Source organism: Elephantulus edwardii, unplaced genomic scaffold, assembly GCF_000299155.1.
Source record: "Elephantulus edwardii isolate Elephantulus edwardi_28Jun2011 unplaced genomic scaffold, EleEdw1.0 scaffold00216, whole genome shotgun sequence".
NCBI lineage: Eukaryota > Metazoa > Chordata > Mammalia > Macroscelidea > Macroscelididae > Elephantulus > Elephantulus edwardii.
In genome coordinates, this window is record NW_006399966.1 from 493,749 (window position 1) to 516,036 (window position 22,288).

The window sequence follows — 22,288 nt, forward strand, 5'->3', positions numbered from 1 at the left end:
GGAGAAAAGTGTGGCAGTCTGAGTCCATAAAATTTACAACATTGGAAACTCTCTGGAGGAAGTTCTACTCTATATATAGAGCCAGAACTGACTGAATAGCAGAGCAGTTGGTTTGGTGGTGATGGTTACTGTTCTAAGGTGCCTTTGGGTAGGCTCTTATCTTAGTGACTTGATGTCCAACAGAACGAAATCCTCTTCCACCCTGTAACAGCCTGGCATTCACAACCATAGCCCATTGCTGCAGCCACTATGTCAATCCACCTCCTCGAGGGGCCGCTTTTCTCTCACTCTCGCTATACTTTCACCAGGGATGAGTTCTTTCTCTTAACACACTTCATCATAAAGTTTTTTACATGTATTAATAATAACATCTCTCCTTTTAGTACGATTCAAACGTAAGTTTCTGCCTTTCTCTGTGGATTAAGATCTTTCATTAAGGTAGTCAAATAAGGAGTAACATTCATATGGAGTATTCCTAGCAGGTTGCTGTTGTTATGTACCATCAAGTTGAAACTGACTCATGGTTGACCCTCCACTGGATTTTCAGAGGCTGTAAATTACATGGGAGGAGATTACTCATCTTTCTCCTGTACAGCAGCTCAAGGATTTGAACCAACTGTTTCTGGGTTGGCAGTGCAAGTCCTTACCACCAGGTGACCAGAGCTCACTTAATTCTGCACTGTTCCATAATGGAAATTAACACCCTCCCCCCCAAAAAAACCCCACACCCCATGGACACCAAAACAATTTAAAAACATAAGTTAAAAATTTCAATTAAAACTTCAAATTCCTATCGGTCAAGAGACATTAGACAGTGGGACTAATCTACTACTTGTGGTAGGTTATCCTGCTAGTCTCTGTACTGCTTGCTATAAAACCTTCTGCAACTATTTTATCATTAGAACTTAAGCTCTTGGATGGCTGACAGCTAGAAATCTTTTAACTTGTTGTAATGTGATCCTGGAAAACATACTAATGTGACCTTTTCTCTACTGTTAAGACTGTGTATCTGACAGTTGTTAAAAACAGCTGTCTTGACAAGAAAGAGAGTTTTTACTAATGATGGAAAGAAGCAAATGTTAATGTCAATATCCTGTTTGAAAAGTCCACAATCTACCTCAGCAACTTCAGCTTCAACAGCCAATGAAATACTGTATAGTAAAACAACTGTAGTTTTAAGAAAACTGTTAAATTATCTATGCCTATACTCTATAACTGTTGTAAATAATAACTTCAAATAAATTCCCCAGTACTTCCCTTCCCCTTTTCTATAAACAGAGGGTTTCTGGAGCCAATACAGAGATGGCCTTCCTTGGGTTTTCAGAAGTTGCAGATCACGTGGAAAGAGATTTCCCATTTTTCTTTCGAGGAGCCACTGGTGGATTTGAACTGCCAGAGAGGTATTGCTTTTGGGTTTGCAGCACAATTCCCTACAGAGCGCTCCTTTGAGGTGAGATGATTTGATAAACAGATTGCATAGTCCTAGAAGGCAGAGCTTATCTTTAATTACAAATGTATTCATGCGAACCAGTAGTTTTTAAGTGTGGTCTGGGGACTCCTGGGAATTCTCAGGACATTATCAGGGGGTCTGTGAAGGTAAACCTATTTTCTTCCACAATATTAAGAAGATATTTGCCTTTTCCCCCCATTCTTGTTCACAGGTGTACTGTACATTTTTCCAGTATCTACATGGTATTAACATGTTATCAGTTTAAAATAAATATACTTTTTTAATTTATTTTATTGTGCTTCATTATGTATACTGTGTTTTAACAATTTACATGGCAATGATTTTTAATATTGTAAAAATATGGGAAATAGGAAAATCTCTAAAAGAATCATGTTCTGATACCTGAAGCATGTAGCATGCCACAAAGAGAATACAGGAAAAATGTGCCCGAGTAGGAAAGGATTAGTTCTTTAATTTTTGTCAAGACAAGACTAGATACAACTCACATAAACAAAAGCTCTTTGGAACCTCAAATAATTTATGTGTGTAAAGGGGTTCTGCCATACAAATATATGAAAAACTCTGCTCTAGGGTTGTTCTATGTTGGAATCAAGGTGGTGGCACAGTGTTAAATGGACTAGGGAAGACTGCATGAAGCATCTAATAAATGTCTGTCATCTAATATGCTCTTTAGTAGCTCTATGGGATATTATTCCACACAGTTTGCATTCTTGGAATCAATCTGCTGGTGATCTTAGCATATAGTACAGTTTATATGACCTGAGATCATTTAAGGCCAGAATTGTGACTTAACAAATATTTTTAGAATGACTATTGCTTTTGTGGAGAACACAGTCATTCAACCACATCAGAAAAAGATGGAAACTGGCTGTCTGCTGAGGCCTCTTTGCGAGGAGAATGCACGGGTCATTGCTGTGGCCGTGGAGCTGCTTATGGGCTTGCCGGGCCCCGGGCCCCGAGCCGCACAAGCACCGGCTTAGAATCAGGATCGAAACTTCAAGATGGCTGACCAAGACCCTGGGGGCATTAGCCTCCTCCAGCAGATGGTGGCTTCAGGCACTGGGGCAACAGTCACCTCTCTCTTTATGACACCCCTGGACGTGGTGAAGGTGCGTCTGCAGTCCCAGCGTCCCTCAGGAGCCAGTGAGCCAACACCTCCCTCTAGACTGTGGAGCATCTCCTACACCAAATTGTCGTCCCCTGCCCACCCTGCTGGGAAGTGCCTCCTGTACTGCAACGGAGTCCTGGAGCCAGTGTACCTATGCCCAAATGGGGCCCGCTGTGCCACCTGGTTTCAGGATCCCACCCGCTTCACTGGCACCATGGATGCCTTTGTAAAGATTGTGAGGCATGAAGGCACTAGGACCCTGTGGAGTGGCCTCCCAGCCACCCTGGTGATGACTGTGCCGGCCACCACCATTTACTTCACCGCCTATGACCAACTCAAGACGTTCCTGTGTGGGCGAAACTTGACGTCTGACCTCTATGCACCCATGGTGGCTGGCGCTCTGGCCCGATTGGGCACAGTGACTGTGATCAGCCCCCTGGAGCTGGTGTGGACGAAGCTGCAGGCTCAGCATGTGTTGTACCGGGAGCTGAGGGCCTCTATTCAGGCTGCAGTGGCTCAGGGAGGCTGGCGCTCGCTGTGGCTGGGCTGGGGGCCCACTACCCTTCAGAATGTGCCCTTCTCGGCTCTATATTGGTTCAACTACGAGTTGGTGAAGAGCTGGCTAAGTGGGTCCAGGCCAAATGACCAGACATCTGTGGGCATCAGCTTCATAGCTGGTGGGATCTCAGGGACGGTGGCAGCCATCCTGACTCTGCCTTTTGATGTGGTGAAGACTCAGTGCCAGGTCCAGCTGGGAGCGATGGAGGCCGTGAGAGTGAGGCCTCCACGTGTGGACTCTACCTGGGTGCTGCTGCGGAGGATCCTAGCTGAGTCAGGGACCAAGGGATTGTTTGCAGGCTTCCTCCCAAGGATCATCAAGGCCACCCCCTCCTGTGCCATCATGATCAGCGCTTATGAGTTCGGCAGAAGGTTTTTCCAGAAACTCAACCAGGAGCGACTGCAGGGCCCTTAAAAGGGGCCAGGGATTCAAGACCCACCTCCATCTGCTTCATGGATGGATGCAGGCAGAAGACTGAGCCAAGTGCCTTTTCCTCAGCACTGAGGGGTGGGGAGCTGCTTCCCTTTCCCCGCTCTGGGTCCTCAGGGCCCCTTTCAGACATGGCTTTTTTTCTGTTGCTCCCCATTCCTGAGGCTCAAGGACATCACTTTTCTATCTCCCAAGTTCAAATCTGCTGTCTGCCCACACCTTCATTTCCCTGTTTTTTTTTTTTGCTATAACTGGACCTGTCCCCAGGAACTAAACACCCTGGCTGGGCGTGCCTGTCTTCCCTACCTCCATTAATTCCTTACGCCTAAAGGAAAAAAAAAAGATGGAAACTTGAAACATGATGCCATTTATCTTGCTTTAAATAAAATCAGAAAGTATGATATGACATTTAAAAAAAAATATGCCAGGAAAACAGTATGATTCTGTTTCTACAATAAAACGTAATGTTTTGGATATAATTATCACAAGTTATAAAGCCTGGCAAGCAGCTCTACAGAAACACTGAAAGTCTGTCTATTCAGGTTTGCTTGCTTCTATTGTTAATGCACTTTAAATTGTATTAAAAGTCACATAATTCATTTATGAACCTTAATCAAGACAAAATATTTCTTTTAGAGAGAAGATTTCATCTAGGGCTCCAAAGGTCTGAAATGAAATATGCTCATTTTAAAAGGTCAAAATACTGCTAAGTGAACACCTACTCTCATGGATCAATGTTTTAAATTCATGGGTCTTTCTGAGGTCCCTTCATGCTGGATTCTACATAGTGTGTCTATTTCTATGTTTCTAGTATCTAAAGATTTCTGTTGAGTTTATATTTATACTTACATTTCTGCTGTATTTACAATATTAAAAAAAATCTTGTCCATGCTTTAAATTAATTTAGTGTTAAAAGGGAAGCTCTTCAAAAACAAAGGAAATTTAAAGAAAGATAAATACTAATACTATAGCACTCTTATCAGTGAATAGACTACATCTGCAACCACAAGCTGAAATACTGTTTCAAAGGAAATGAAATCAGCATTGTTAGGCATGCATATTATTAAAGCAGAGGGCATCTTGAAGACTTAGTATGTGCTTTGGGGAAGAAAAAAAAAATACCAGAGGAATGTCTATGTTTCAGTGACTATGCAAAGGCATTTGATTATGTGGATCACAACAAACTGTAGCTAACTCTGAGAACTCCCAGAACACTTGGTTGTGCTTATGAGAAACCTATACTTGGACCAGGAGGCAGTCGTCAGAACAGAGCAAGGAAGCATTCCAAGGTTCAAAATCGGAAAGGGTGCATGCTAGGAATGTGTCCTAACACCATACTTTTTCAATCTATATGCGGAATAGATCAGCTGGAAGTCTGCACTCTATGAGGAGAAATGTGGCATCAGGATTAGAGGAAGACTCATCAACAATGTGTGTTATGCAGATTACACAACCCTGCTTACTGAAACTGAGGAGGACATGAAGCACTTTCCGCAGAAGGTCTAAGACTTCAATATGGATTAAAGCTCAACATCAAGAAAACAAAGATCCTCACCACTGGGATAATTAGCAGCATCATGACAGACGGTGAAGAGATTGAAATTGTTAATAGCTTTAGTTTGCTTGGGTCCACAATCCACACTGTCGGTACTAGCAGCCAGTAAATGAAAAGACAAATTGCACTGGGAAAGTGGGCTGTCAGGGACCTCTCCAGAGCACTGAAGAGCAATGATGTCAGTGTGGAGACTAAGGTGCACCTGATCCAGGCCATAGTCTTTGCAATTACTTGTTATGTGTCAGAAAGCTGGACAATGATTAGGTCTGACAGAAGGAGAATTGATGCCTTTGAACTGCAGTGCTGGAGAAAAGTATTGAATATACCATGGACTGCTAGGAGAACAAACAGGTTCATCCTAGACAGGGTGAAACCAGGCTGCTCCTTGGAGGCAAGGATTCTGAAGCATTGTCTGACATGCCCTGGGCATGCTACAAAGAGGGAGGAGTCCTCGAAGAGGGATGTTATGCTTGGGAGGGTGGAGGGACAGTGCAGGAGAGGAAGACCCTCAATGAGATGGATTGATTGAGTGACTGGGGTAATGGGAGTTAGGTGTGTCAGAGACAATAAGGTTGGCACCGGATAGAGCAGAGTTTAGACAGAGATAGTTTAGTGTAGAGCAGAGTTGTACATAGGGTCGCTATGAGTCCACAGGTGACTCGATGGCACATAATGACACGCAGTTAGTGTCCACCAGTGGGTCCTTGGGAGAAAGATGGGTAATCTTTTTCTGTGTGATTATAGCCTATGAAACCCAAGGGAAGGTCAGCTGTGAGTCAGTTTCTACTGACTACAATGATATCTATGTGTATATATCTTAGTTTACATATATAACTATGTATTTCTTCTCAACCTGAAGAAATAACAAGCAGTACAGACAGAATTATTCAGTAAAATAATAACTGAGCCATCAACTAACTACTGTTGATGAAACAGATGGTAGCTTTAAATTATTTTATCCAACAGGCATGTGAGAGTGATGCATGCGGCACTATACTGCTGACAGAGTACGGGAGGAGATCGGAGGAGGAGAGAAAAGGAAAGTTGAAAAGAATCCATAAAATAAAAAAATGCATTTGATGCAGAACAATGGGTTGCTTCCTCCAAGAGAAGGCAGACTATCTCTTAAGGTTACCAGAGACAATTTGGTTCACACTTTAAACCATGATTAGGCACAAGCTGAGAGACCATATTATGCTCCTCAACTGGACTGAAAACCCAATGTTGTTGAGTCAATTTTGCCTCAAAGCAACTCTCTATTGTGTTTCTGAGGCTATAAAAGGAAAATAAAAATGTATTTTATTTGAATAAAAGTTTACAAGTTAAATTGTGTAGTCCGTCAATCATTCACATTTTATAACAAGACTTATTAATGCAATTCATTAGTCTAATCAAGTCTTATTAGTGATTTTTTCCCTTCATCCAAGTTATCCAGTTATTAATTTTCATTCCTCTCTCCCTCTTCCTCATATGCTAACTCTCCAATACTGATTCTATCCATGTGCACACTTTTCTGTAGGTTTTAAAATAGTAATTGTAAATGATAATTGCTCTTTTGTGACAGACTTATGTCAGTCAGCATAATTGGTCCTAGATTCACCCGTGTTGAGCAGTATTTCACAAACCCATGATCATTTCTTAATGACACATAATACTCAACTGTGTGAAATGTTCCACAATTTTTTTTAGCCATTTTTCCCGTTGATTGATGGGCACTTGGGTTATTTTTAACTCTTCGCTATTGTAAACAGTGCTACAATAAACAAGGGTGTGAGCACATCAGTTTATGTTAAAGTTCTTATTGCTTTGGGAAATATACTTAGTTCTGGGATTGCTGGATCAAATGGTATTTCTCAACTTTCTAAGGAAAAATCAAAGTGCTTTCCACAGTGGTTGCAGCATTTTACATTCTCACTAGCAGTGTATGAGAGTCCTAATCTTCCCATACCCTTGCCAGCATTTGTTCTTTGACGTCTTAATGAACACTAATTTTTTGTGGTTTGAGATGGTATCTCACTGGTTTTTTTTTTATTTGAATCTCTTTAACCAAGGTTATAGATTTTAATAGGTGTTGACTGCCTCACCTTAGAGTAGCTGGTGGATTTGAACTGTTGACCAATGGGCAGCAGCCAAACACTTCACCACCAGGGCTCCTTTCAACTAAAATGTGGCTAAAACAAAAAATAAATCTTTGAAAAGATCAAGTTCTGATGCCAGAAGTATGTAGCATGCCACAAAGGAAATAATGGAAAAAAATGCCAGGGGAGGAAAAGAATTAGTTGCTTAACTGTTCCAAGGACAAGAATAGAAACACTGTCTGGAATGACAATAAAATAATGGTGTCACTAGAACAAAAACAAAAGACCACTAGAATGAAAATGAAAAACATTCTCTGTAAACACAATTATCACCAAGCTCACCTAAAGATGATTTACAATTATTTCTGAAACCAGGATCTTAGGTTTTTCCTCCTCAGCTCTTTACTTTCTTTCCAATGAATAAATGTTCCCATCTGTAGGTGTTTATAATGCCTTTCTAAGATAGAGGCAATTTATGCAGCAACTGTAGTAATGGACTCAAATGTGTAGCTAAGGATAGGGCAGGTCTTGCATCTGTTGTTAATAGGGTTGCTATAAGTCATACTTGACTTGATGGCACATAACAATAACAACAACAACAACATTTTCTTCTAGTTCAACTAGAAAAAAATTTGTTACATGAGAAGACAGGTAATTCTACCTTAAGTAAGCTTAAATAAGTATGAAAGTTGTAAAAAGGGAACCTTTTGCCTAGTGCCCATTTCCATTCGTTCCTGGGTATTACAAAATACTCCTACGAGTCTAACCTCTTAAATCCTGCTGTGTCCGAGCACCGCCCATGCTCTGTCGTGGCATTCGAAGAGAAGTTCTCAAAGGTGTGTGTCTCTGTTCATCCAGGTAAGCAAGATCCTCTAAGTGAGCAGAGCTGGTGGCTGACAAGACAGAAAAGTATAGTTAAAACATGTACATTTAGAAAACTTCCTTCAGTGAGTCTTTATCTTCCAAACTTTAAGATCAGCTACTCTAGAAGATACATTCTAACTAGAGTTAGCTAAACTCTAAATCCTTATCAGTATCTAGAACAAGTGCCAGGAAAAGATATCAAGAGTTGTCTTCAGCTCCTTCATCACTATCACTGGGCTCATGGGGAGTAGTAGCAAGTTCAAGTTTTCTTTAGAGATAAAGTGATAATTCAACAAAACTATAATAATTTTATATTAATATGGTGACATTTGTACATGACAACAAAACCCATTAGTTGTTGGTTCTTTGAAATCATAAAAACCATCTCAGAACAAGATACAAAATCACCCCTGGTAGAGCCATCTTTTCTGGTGTCACGGCCCACAGGAAGTGTGCTGTTAACCCAAAGGCTGAGCCTCTCTCCATTAAAATCCTCAGGAGAAAGATGGACAATCTCCTTTCAATGCATTTTGCAGCCTTTGAAAGCAAACGAAGCATCAGGGATGAGTCCATTTTGACTTGAGAGTAATGAATTATTTCATTTCAGTGAGAAAATAATGAAGCTCTATTTTAAAAATTTTCCCTTTCTAGTAAAGAGTGAAATAGAAACATTTTGAGGACTATATACAAGCTCAAAAACACTCAAACTATTGTCGTTGAGTCAGAACCAATTCACAGGGAGTTTTCAAAGGCTAGGAGGAGATTGCTCATCTTTCTCTCACAGAACAACTGCTGGACTGCACCTGCCTACTTTTGGGTTGGCAGAGCAGCTCCTTACTCTTGAGGCCAGCAGAGCTTCCTAAACACATGTTAGATTTATAATATAACCCAAACTACCGTTGCCAAGTTGATTCTACTCATATGGACCCTACAGCATGTAGAACTAACCCACACATTTTCCAAAGCTGTAATCTTTTCATAAGCAAAGTTGCCACATCTTTCTTGTGCACAGCTTCTGGTGAGTTCAAACCACAGATCTTATAGCTAGCAGCTGAGAACTGTTAACTCTCTCACTGAATGGCCAGAGCTCCACAGAGAATAAGTATGTATGTACTAGTGTTTATATGATACATATGTATGAGTATGTGTACGTATGCATATAAAAACTGGAAATGTGGGTAACAGAAGCAGTGGACAGAAAATTACAAAATTATTTTTAGGGAATTATAATATTTATGATGAGTTTTTAAAAATATCATCTATTTTTTTATTGCTTTCTGAATAGCCAGGTAATAAAAGGTTCTGGTGGCCTAGTGGTAAGAAGATGTGCTACAATTCCAAAGACACAAGGTTTGAATCCAACAGATGTCCTCTGGGAGAAGGATGTGCAATCTCCTCCCATGTAACTCACTGCTTCTGAAAACCTGTTGGAGGGCAAGCTATGAGTTAGCTCTGACTCAAAAGAACACAACATAAACTCCCTGTATTTACAGGGAGCTCTGATGGTCTACTGATTGCTTCTGGGATGTCAGTGAAACCCAAAGGTAGGTCATTCAAATTAAAAGGGAAATCTTCTCTCAAACAATTTACAGCCTCTAAAAATTCAATGAGAGATCAGCTCTGAGTCAATTCTGACTCAATAGAAATGAGTTGACTACATTTATAAATCTTTCATCCCCAAATTCAGCCACTGAAAAGAGAGAGAAAGGCAGGAAATAGGTTGATTCAACCTTCATCCTGATCATAAAGGCCTAATAAAGATAGTGGAGGGGAGTTAGGCATCTAAGGATGCCTGTGGCAAACTGAATTAGTAGCCCCAATTCTTCACTTCTACTTGTCTTTACAGTTTTCCCATTAGAACTGTATCCTACTCTGTAACTACTCTCGTTCCAGATTGATTACATGCCCTTGCCCTTGACTTCAGGTTCAGTCATTTGACTTCCTTTGACTACTTGTGGTCTATTTGTGGACATGAGCCAGAGAGAAGTTTAAAATATGCTATGCAATTGGGTGTGTCTTTTTTGCTTCTGAGTACCTATTTCAATGAAGTAAACAGTTTTACAATCCATTTTACTTTACCTTAAGCATTTTTTGGTAAGTAACTGGTTTAATATATTCAAACATATTTAATAAAGAGCTGTTGGAGGTACAAAACAAATTTGTAGAGTGAAGTTCAAAAGTTACATATGCTAATCTTTACCATAAAAAGTTTATAGGAAAAGGATTTTTTTTGGGGGGGGCTGAGTACAGTGTACTTTATTGATGGTACACTACAAGCTGGGCTCTCCAAGCTCCTCCCCTTTCTCAGGAGGACTGGATGGAAGTTGTGTCATGGATGTGAGATTCTCAGTGTGTGGGAGGATCAAGTTGGGTCAAGGACTCCCCAGCAGCTGAGGGTTTCTCACTCTCTTCTAGTGCTATTGCTGGGGCTGGTGCTCCAAGGGCGGTGATTCTTTGGAGGCCATGTGAACCATCAGGTTGACCACCTGGTTGCTGTAGCCAAACGCACTGTTATACCAGGAAATGAGTTTGCCAAAATGGTCATTTAGGGCAATGTCAGTCCCAGCATCAACGGTGGAAGAGAGGGTGTCACTGTTAAAGTCACAGGAGACAACCTGGTCTCCTTGAGAGGCCCTTCTGATGTCTGCTTTACTACTTTCTTGATGTCATCATATTTGGCAGCTTTCTCCAGATGGCAGGTCAGGTCAACAACTGACACATTAGGGGTGGGGACACAGAAAGCCATACTGGTAAGTTTCCCATTCAGTTCAGGCATGACCTTGCCCATGGCCTTGGCAGCACCAGTAGATGCAGGGATGATGCTCTGGGCAGCTCCATGGCCATCATGCCACAGCTTTCCAGAGAGGCCATCCACCGTCTTCTGGATGGTGGTGATGTCATGAGTCCTTCTACGATACTGAAGTTGTCACGGATGACCTTGGTCAGGGGAGCCAAGCATTTGGTCGAGCAAGAGGCATTGCCGATAATCTTGAGAGAGTTGTCACACTTTTCATAGTTCATGCCCATCACAAACATGGGGGCATCGGCAGAAGGAGCAGAGATGATTACCCATTTGGCACCACCCTTCAAGTGAGCCCAGCCTTTTTCAAGGTTGTGAAGATACCAGTGGACTCCATACATCCATAGCACCAGCATCACCCCACTTGACGTTGGTAGGATCTCGCTCCTGGAAGATAGTGATGGCTTTCCCATGGATGACCACTTTCCCATTCTCAGCCTTGACAGTGCCTTTGAACTTGCCATGGGTAGAATCATACTGGAACATATAGACCATGTAGTTAAGGTCAATGAAGGGATCATTAATGGCAATGACATCCACTTTGTTAGAGTTAAAAGCAGCCCTGGTGACTAGGTGCCCCAATGTGGCCAAATTAGTTTACTCCGACCTGCATCACCGTGCCTCAGGGATGCGGCTAAGGCTGCACGAGAAGAGAGGGCAATCTGGACCGACGAGGAGCAGAGAGCCTGAATTGAATTTTTTTTTTATTTTTTAAATAAAACCTCTACAAAACCCAAGACATATAGTAAAATGTATGTTGAAATGAGTTGGCTTTTCATTTTCAGATTGGTGATTTTAGAAGAGACAAATGCTGCCATCACTGAGCTCGATGAATAGTTTACTCCTCCACAATTCCAAATGTTAACAGGCTAACTGAACTAAAGAAAAGCAGTTATATAGTCTACACCAAGCATGGTGGTCCGAGCTTTGGTTTAGAGCTTAGACGCATCTGTGATCCACAAGTAGGGAATTACTATTCCAATCTGGGCCTGCTATGAAGTTACAGTTGGTGTTATCTGACTCTATTAAAACCACCTTTCTTTTTCTTATTATTTAGGTCTCATCAAGGTGAGTAGCACTCAAAGAGACCCTACGAACAACAGTTGTAAACCTTGTTCTATCCCGTGCCATCCTCACACTTCTGACACACTAGAGTCCACTGAAGCACTGTGTCAATCCTTCTGGTTGAGGGCTTTCTTCTCTTTCATGGACCCTCACGTTTCCAAGCATGATGTCCCTCTCCAAGATGTAACACCTCCTAACAGCATGCCTAGGGTACGTGAGAGAAAGCTTTGTCATCTCTGGCTCCAACTGTACTCTGGGTGCACTTTCTCAAAGACATAACTGCTCTTTGGGTCGTTCATGGGATATTCAATACTTTTCATCAACACCACAACTCAAAGGCGTATTTTTCTTGCAGTAACTAGTATATTTTTTTTTTGCCTCTGAGTTTGGATTTTCTTTATCAAATAATCCCAAATCATTTTCTACTGCCTTTTTTTAATGAAATCATTGTTTTCATCAGTTCTACTTTCATTTTCTCTCCAGTTCATAATTAAAAAAAAAATTCTTGCCCATTTAAACACATTATCTAAAGTCATATGAGAAAAACATGGAAATTCTATTAGCTGTTACTCTTTCCTCTACTCATATACTTAGCGGCACTCTCCCTTGTAGTCACTTGAATGCTTTCCATTTAGAAGTCATTTTCTGAGTCAAAGTCTTTGCCCAGCTCTGTCCAGCTTATCCTACCCTTTGTACAACACCGCTCAGGCTCCATCTTCTCTGCCTCTCTGATCAACTTCCAGCCAGAACTATTTCTTTCAGCAACCACTATTTAGAACTTACGTCACACAATTAGTTGCTTACATATCTGTTTTCCCTCACTATCTGGTACACAGTTCCTTGAGGGCAAAAACGTAAGTAAGGTGTGATTCACTTCTGATAACTTTATCCCTTCAATGTAAATCAGTTGTCATGCACAAAACAGTCAAGAGCAAACTGAATTCTGGACGGTTATTGCTGTATTGTCATATTGATGTCCACTCATAACAACTTTATTTAGAGCTGCCTATAGAGTTTTCCAATTGTAAAAGTTGAGGACTGTAGTCTTCAATATGGATTGAAGCTCAACATCAAGAAGACAAAGATTCTCACCACTGGGCCAATTGGCAGCACCATGATAGATGGAGAAGAGATTAAAGTTAACAGTTATAGCTTCCTCAGTTCTACAATCAATACTCTTGGCACCAGCAAGCAGGAAATCAAAAGACAAACTGCACTGGGAAAATCTGCTGTCAGGGACCTCTCCTGGATTACTGAGATTACTGAGAAGCAACGATGTCAGTCTAGAGACAAAGGTGTGCCTGATCCAGTATATGGTCTTCATAATTACTTGTTGTGCATCAGAGAGCTGGACAATGAATGACTAAGTATGACAAAAGAAGAATAGATGCCTTTGAGTTGTGGTGCTAGAGAAGACTCTTCAACATATCATGAACCACCAAGAAAGCAAAGAGGTCTGTCTTGGAGAGGGTGAAACCAAGTTTCTCCTTGAAGGCTAGGATTTTGAAGCTTCATCTCACATACTTTGGACATGTGGCTTGATGCAATTACTTGCTATGCATCACAGAGCTGGACAATGATTAAGGATGACAGAAGAAGAATTGATACCTTTGAGTTGTGGTGCTGGGGAAGAGTCTTGAACATACCATGGACTGCCAAGAAAACAAATAGGTCTGTCTTGGAGAGGGTGAAACCAAATTTCTCCTTGGAGGATTTTGAAGCTCTGTCTCACATATTTTGGGCACATGGCCATGAAAGACTGGTCCACAGAGAAGGCCATCATGCTTGGAAGGGTAGAGAGACAATGCAGGATAGGAAGACCCTGGATGAGATGGATTGATACAGTAATTGGGATAATGGTGGTAGGTGTGTTGGATCAGTGAGACTGGCTCAGGATAAGGCAGGTTTCAGAACCGTTGCACATAGGGTCGCTATGAATTCCAGGCAACTCGATGGCACATAACAACAACAATAGTTAAAGAAGTAGATTGTCAGATTTTTCTTACAGGTAGCCACTAGACCTATTTAAACTGCCAACCACTCACTCAGCAGCTGAGTTCTTAACCATTAGGGCTCCTGAATTCGACTAGTCCTATTTAGATCTAGTAATTTGTCTGACTCTATCCTAATCCTCCTCATTAATAGTGCACAATAGAGAACACTGTAGTAATATGTATCTTCAAGGATGTTCATATTCTCCTATTTAGACACTGCTGATCCCTCTTTTACTTTTTTCTTAGCAAGTATCAAATAACAAGTGAATTCTGATGACCTAGCGGTAAGGAATTGCACTGTCAAACCAAACGCATGTGACTTGAATCCACAGCTGCTATGTGGAAAAAAGATGGGCAATCTCCTTCTATCCAACTGAATGCCTCTGAAAACCCACTGGAGTATCAGTGGATTCTGACCTGACAGTACATAATAACAACATCATATAAAATACTAAAATATGCTTATTTATTTTGCCTATACTGTAAACTAGGTAGGAATCTTTGTTTTGTCTGTTGATGACTTTCAAATCCCTGGATTAGGGCCTGGCACATAGTAGATGCTTAGTAAGTACCTGTCCACTGACTGAATACTTGTATTTACGCATAAGCTTTATGTTGTGACTACATTAAAACAAGTAACAAATTAGCTTTGTTATAACAAATTAGCTATTTTACAGGCTTATATGAAAACTAAAGACGAAGGTGTTAGCAACTCAATTAAGGTCTGGTAAACCACCATCCTAAATTTGCCAATGATAATACTAGAGGGATGCATATATTTCCATATCATAGAGCTATAGTTACTGTAATTATTTGCTGGCACATTTAAAAATATAATTATACCAAATCAGCACACACAATATATACCATTAAAAAGATCTGTTTTCAGAAAAGGAAGGAATAGGAAAATTTTTCCTTTACTTTTCAAAGAGAAGAGTATGCTGGGGGGGGAGGGGTGGGCAGGGAGAAAAGTGCAAAAATGAATGAATGGAAATCCTAAGTCTGTAAATTTTCATGAAAATTAATAATTATTAAGTATGAACAAATAAAAAAAGACTATCAGATTGGAACTAATGAGGAATTCTCACATTTGCATCATTTAATGGACTTTTTAAAATGAAATAAAGGTAATTTCTTTATATTACAAGTGGACAGACAAAAATCAACAATATAATCCAGTAAAAACTCTACATTGTGCTTAGAAACAAATTTGAATTTTCTTCTTAAATCAGTTGCCACTAATGCAAACAGATTATAGCAGCACAGCTGTCATTCTGGCTGACCCAAGCAGGGTGCCTGGAATGACACGTTATATTTGCTAAGCCTGGGAAAGATGGAACTCTATTGTCCTTATTCCCTTAATACATACTGAAAGTCAACATTCGGACTGAGGAAAAGCCCATTCTTTTAATTTAAATGACCTTGGCTTCCCATTTTGCATTTACCTGACCCTTATGATCTTTTTCTTTGGAAAATGTGTATGTCCAAACATTAACAAATAGATGGTGAGAATTTATATATTATAATAACTGCTGCTAATTTGTATGTTTTCCTGATAGACTCTTCATTCTCACACAAAGCACTGATGACAGCTGTTTCAAGCAAACATTTCCTGCTTCCCACATCTTTCCAATTCACTGCCAACTTCATTTTAACACATCAAGGATGACCACAGATAGTCTGCTCTCTGTGAATTTCTGCCATGCCACGGCAAGTTCACAGGGTCCTCTATTTCTTTTCAACACATTGGGTCTAAAAACAAGTATTCAACAAGGATTCACACTATGAAAATAATAAAACAAATAGTTTTCTTTCTTCATATTTTAGAATTTTAATTTAAAGGCATATAAACACCTAACTTTATAATTAGAAAGCTGAGCTACTCCCAGAAAAACAAATGCCTTACTATTGCAGACGGCCAAAACTCATCCTACTGTAATCATGTCATTTACAAGTTTTGACATCTTCAGTAAATAGTACTATTCTCATATGTGGTTTCTGAAACTTCTTTTGGCTTATCTTAATACAAATTTATCTTCAAGGATATGAACATGTACGGCCAAGCACAATCAATAAGAGTGCATCTAAATTCCAAAATCAATCTCCATAATAGTCTATGTGTTTCCTACTGCCAAAGGGGCCCTTTAGAGTAGTGAGAGAAGATCTTCACCCTGAAATCCACAGCGTCCCTTTTCAGCAGGAAGTAGCTAAGAGAATACGCCATCCCCTTTTCCTTATGAATCACGGTGAAGTCTCTCAGGGAGGAGTGATAGGGAATGGCAAAGGACACACCGACAAAGGAGATTAATCAGAACTGACTTTGACAAGCACTGTGGCAATTGGACAATTAAAACAGACATTTGGATGGCGGGGAAGAAGAACAAACTGGGGAGGAGGGTGGAGAGAATGGTGCGGCAATGAAGGAGTGAAAGCCCAGAATCCCTGTGAATGTTCATTGAAACGAATAAAATTTAATAATAATAAAAAAAAATAAAAAAAATTTATTTTCTTGAGTGTCTGATTCTAAAACTATACAGCTGAATCTATTTGACCAATATAATTATACATAAGATTATCAGGACTCTATTTCAGTCAGTAAATAGATAAGATGTACTTAAAAAAATTTCATTGTGTATATTTTTCTATTTATATTAAAAGTGAGGCTAAAGCCAGAAATTAAAGAAATAAATAATCATAAACATTTGCATACACATTGAATCCATTCTCCCTGTAAGCCAAATTGTTTTAAAAGCAACACATTCTTGCCATCCTTTTAAAAATAAGGAATATACGGGGCAATATAAACAATTTTATTCCTTAGCTGCAACTCCAATGATTAAATACTCTTTTGACAATTTCCTAGTTATGTCAGAAAATGTGACTCTATAAAGATGTCAGAGATTCCGACTGGATATATAAGAGGCTATGGCAAAAATGGTAAAACAATAAATTTAAGCAAGGTTTAGAAGAGGCCAAGGCAGCAGGGATACCACTGCAGATGCCAGAGGGATCCTGGATGAAAGCAGAGAATACCAGAAGAATGTCTATTTGTGTTTTATTGACTATGCAAAGACATTTGATTGTGTGTATCATAACAAATTATAGCAGTCATTGAGAAGAATGGGAACCCCAATATACTTAATTGTGCTCATGAGAAATCTATACCTAGATCAAGAAGCTGTTGTCTGAAAAGAGCAATTGAATGCTGCATGGTTTAAAATCAGGAAGGGTATGCATGAAGGGTTATCTTTTCTTTACATCTATTCAATCTGTATGCTGAGCAAATAATTCATAAAGCGAGACTCAAAGAGAAATGTGGTGTCATGATCAGAAGAAGACTCATTGACAACATTTGTTATACAGATGACACAACCTTGCTTGCTGAAAGTGAGAAGGATATGAAAAACTTGCTGTAGAATATCAAGGACTACAGCCTTTGGTATGGATTACATCTCAAAATCAAGGAAACAAAGGTCATCACCATAGGACCAACAGATAATATTATGCTAGATGGAGAAAGACTGAAGCTATTAATGATTTTCATTTTGTTTCGATCAAAAATCAGCACCCCTGGTACCAATGGTCAATAAATAAAGATAAGTATTGCACTGCCAAGTCTGCTGTCAGGGACCTATCTAAAATACTGAAGACCAATGATGGTTTTTTTTGAAGACTAAGGTACTCATGGTTCAGGCCATGGTTTTCTCAATCACCAGCTATGCACAAGAGAACTGGACAATGAATAAGGAAGAAAGAAGAACTGATGCCTTTGAGTCGTGGTGCCGGAGAAGAGTACTGAATATTACATAGACTGCCAAAAGAATGAACAGATATGTTTTGGAGAAAGTGCAATCAGGGTGCTCCTGGGAGGCACAGTTGGGGAATCTTAGTCTCTCATACTTTAGACATGTAGTTAGGCAAGGCTATTCCTTCGAAAAGGACATCATGTTTGGAAAGATGGAAGGTCAGTGAAGGAGAGGACAGCCCCCCCCATACAAGATAGAGTGACACAGTGATTTCAGTAATGGTCTGTCATGTGACAATGATAAGGACGGCACAGGATAGGGCAGGGTTCAGGTCGGTTGTTCATAGGTCACTATGAGTCATACACAACTAGATGGCACCTAACAACAATAATGGCACCAGGGATCTCACTGTCGTTATTAGAAGGATCTTGGCTGAAAGCAAAGAGTACCAGAAGGACATCTGCTTGTGTTTTATTGACTATGCAAAGGCATTCTACAGTGTATCATAACAAACTGTGGCTAATGTTAAAAAGAATGGGAATCTCAGAACACTTAATTGTGCTTATGTGAAACCTATACCTAGAATAAGAGGCTGTTGTCCAAGCAGAGCAAGGGGACAGTGCGTGGTTTAAAATAAAGAAAGGTGTGCATCAGGGTTGTATCCTTTCAGCATAGAGAATTGTTCAGTGATGGATCAGAGGAAGACTCATCAAGAACCTGCATCATGTAGGTGACATAACCTTGTTTGCTAAATGTAAGGAGGACTTGAAACAATTGCTACAGAAGATCAAAGATACCTTCAGTATGGATTATATTTCATCATTAAGAAAACAAAATCCTCACCACTGGGCCAATAGGCAATACCATGATAGATAGAGAAAAGACAGAAACTGTCAATTATTTCATCTTACTTTGATCCATAATCCACAACCTTGGTACCAGCTGTTCAGGATATCTAAAGATGTGCTGTATTCAGAAAGTCTGCAGTCAGGGACTTCTCTTTAGCATCCGTGCTAAAGAGCAAGGATGTCAACTTGAAGATTAAGGTATGCCTGATTCAATTCATGGTCTTTTCAATTACTTGCTATGCATGTGAATGTGAACAAAGATGACAGAAGAATTGATGTCTTTGAATTGTGGTGCTGGAGAATACTACTAAATATGTCATGGACTGCCAAGAGGACAAGCAAATATGTCTTGGAGAGGCTACAGCCAGGTTGCTCCTTAGAGGGAAGGATGATGAAACTTCGTCTCACATAATTTGGTTACGTTGTTAGGAGGAGTCGGTCCTTTGAAAACAGTATCATGCTTGAAAAAGTTGTAGGTCAGCAAAGAAGGGGAAGATCCTCAACAATATGGACTGACACAATGTAACAATGGACTCAAGTGTGGCGGAGGTGATGAGGATGGTACATATTCAGATCTGTTTGTTTTTCATAAGGTTGCTATAAGTTGTAGCTAATTTGATGGCAGCTAACAAGGACAACAACAAAGATGCCAACAAGCTCAGGTCAAAGAGCTCTTCCCTAAGTGAGGAGAAATCTATAAGGTGGCAAGAGTTAGCTAAATAATTATTGCCCATAATTTTTTTTGAAAATAAGATTTTTTTCCAAGTGATGCTAAACTATATTTTCATACTATTATGCAACATTATTTGGTCTCTAAAATAAATAAGCCCATAACTTATATTAAGTTTAAAACAGAAGGAGGAAAATTAAAAGCTGAATTTGAACAGTCTTTTATTATTGGTATTCATCATCTTCCTTTTCCTCACTTTATACGAACTGTTTATGTGCTTACAACAATTTCCTAAGTATAAATAAACTGGATTTTGCATTTTGCTTAAAGCTTATCTTAATCTTGAAATCCTCAAACATCCCAGTTCACCAAAGAGATCTGGGTATTTGATCAGTTTTCCAAACTGGCATTTTTCAGTTTGGGATATTAGATTTATGTATGTATTAAAAGGTAAAGAAAAAAAAATATATACTCATCTACAGAGCTAAACTGAGACGATTTCTTCTGAGCTAAAAAACAAACAAACAAAAAAAACATTAAAAAATGTTTTTGGTATCTAATCATTTAAGCTACCAGAGCTGTGGTCTTATCAAATATTTATACACATTATACATTTAACAATTCTCTGTAAAAGTAACTGTAATTTTCTATACTCCGCAATCATTTTTAACTTACAATCGAATAACTTTTGAATATAACTGACTCAGTTAGTTTACTGTTTATTTTCATGTTTCATTGTGAATATATGGAAACCATGGCTTCTAAACACAGAAAACAACTCAATACAAACTGTTCTCTGACCTGTGGCTTGCCTTGCAGGAAAGAGTCTGCAATACATTCAACCCTAACAAGATATAAATTTCTGATGAGGTAGTTTGCTCAATGCTGTAAGTAACTACTACTCTTATAGCATAAAACCCTTTTCTTCGAAATATATCTAAAGGCACATTTCTTTTTTTCCCTACGCTTAGAAGAAGCATGATTAAGACCATTATTATGGGATGACAACTGTGATGAGTAAAAGAACTCTATCACAATTAAGGTCAATAAGAATAATACTTTAAGGGAGCTCTGGTGGCCTAGTGGCAAAAAGCTGCACTGCAATCCCAGAGGTGTGCGGTTTGAATCCACCAGATGCTCTGCTGGAGAAGGAGGGGCAATGTCCTCCTCCTGTACCAGTCAGATCTGATGGTACACACACACAAAATAGTAAAATAAAACTAAAAAAAAAGAATAATACTTTAAGGGAGCTCTAGTGGCCTAGTTGCAAGAAGTTACACTGCAATCTTAGAGGTACGCGGTTCGAATCCACCAGATGCTCTGCTAGAGAAGGAGGGGCAATTTCCTCCACCAGTCAGATCCAATTTGATGGTATACACACACAAAAATAATATAAAAATAATACTGTAGGTTAATATAATTCTTACTAATTTCCTTTTACATGGAGGAGAGACAGGAGAATGAAAGGAAAAGTGAAAGGCATTACGTATATACCAGGAACATTTTTTTAATACTTAAATGGAAACAAAAATCAGTAATACAGAGAAATTTTAATAAAACTTGATATAAACAACATTTTAATTAAAAAGTCAAGGGGGGAAGACAAAATTATGCTCCAGGAGAGAAAAATCTGATAAATTAGGCCACATAAAAATGAAAAATTCTTTTGCTTCAAAATAAACCATTAAAAAAATGAAGAGACTATCAATAAGCCAGGTGAAAATATTTATAGACACGTATTCGAAAACAATGTTTTCTTTTTTTCTTAAATTTTTTAAATTTTATTTTTATTATTTTTGTGTGAGTGTACCGTCAAATCAGATCTGACTGGTACAGGAGGAAAACTGCCCCTCCTTCCCCCAGCAGAGCATCTGGTGAATTCGAACCGTGCGCCTCTGGGATTGTAGTTGCAGGTCCTTGCCACTAGGGCACCAGAGCTCCCCAACAATATGTTTTCAAGAGAAATAAAATCTCTTAAAACTCAAGAAGAAGCCATAGGATTCAGGGGGGGGGAAGGGATGAAAATCTGAAGATAATTCATCAAAGACGATGTATAAATGGCTAATAAACACACAAACAAAAGCCTAACGTCATTAGTCACTGCTGTTACTTGGTGTCTTTGTGTTTTGGTTTTTTTTTTCAACTCACAGTTATCCTAGATACAACAGAATGAAATCCTGCTCAGTTCTGTGCTAGCATTAATCATTCTGTCACTACGGTTGAGCCTATTTTGACTCACAGCTGACCCTAAATAGGTCTGTGGAGGCTGTTAAAGCAAGGGAGGAGACTGAACAGCTTTCTCCCAGGAGCAACTGGTGGGTTTGAGCTGAGAGGTGTGGTCTTTGGGTTAGCAGCTCCTCTCCCTGTGGACTATGCCACCAGAGCTCCCTTCATTAATCAAAACACTCAAACGCATTGTGCAGTTGGAACTTGCCCATCTTTCTCCCTAGAAAACTAGTGGATTTGAACCACCTCCCTTTAGGTTGGCAGCACAATTGAATACCCATGTAAATGAAAACAACATGCATTAGAAGAACTATAATAAAGGCAGTTAGTTAGTGGAGAGTATGTAGAGAAATCCAAACCCTCACATTGCTGGTAAAATGATGGGCTTACTTTGGAAAAGAAAATGAGCATTTTCCTAAAACGATAAACATAAACTGATCATATGACCCAGTAGTTACACATCCAGGTACGTATTCAAGAAACATAAAAGTATGTCTTCCCAAAATCTTACACACAAAAGGCAAACATCAGAACTAAGAGATGTCCATCAATATCTGGATAGAAAAAATATGGTCTATCCAAACATGGAACACTACTCAGTAACACATTTTATATATGCTGTTATGGATAAATCTCCTAAATATTATGCTAATGAAAGTTCAGACACAGGAAACCAACTATTTTCTAATATCATTTATACTAAATTTCCACAAAACATAAATCTAAAGTCACAGAAAGTAAACTAGTGGCATCCTGAAGCTGGAGCTGAGAATGAGATTAATATTAAATGTACAAGAGGGATTCTTAGGGCGACGCAGCGCGAGGGCGACGCAGCGCGAGGGCGACGCAGCGCGAGGGCGACGCAGCGCGAGGGC

At 39.5% G+C, this 22,288-nt stretch overlaps 1 protein-coding gene and 1 pseudogene across 1 annotated transcript in view; one reads left to right on the top strand and one right to left on the bottom strand.

The window, feature by feature from the left end:
• TANC2 (tetratricopeptide repeat, ankyrin repeat and coiled-coil containing 2) overlaps positions 1–22,288 on the bottom strand; it is a 380,809-nt gene that overhangs the window by 141,256 nt on the left and 217,265 nt on the right. The window contains exon 7 of the mRNA XM_006897797.1: positions 7,968–8,093. Within this exon, the coding sequence (XP_006897859.1) occupies positions 7,968–8,093 (126 nt within the window). The remainder of the gene's footprint in view (positions 1–7,967; positions 8,094–22,288) is intronic.
• Positions 2,473–3,552, top strand: LOC102850937 (annotated as a pseudogene).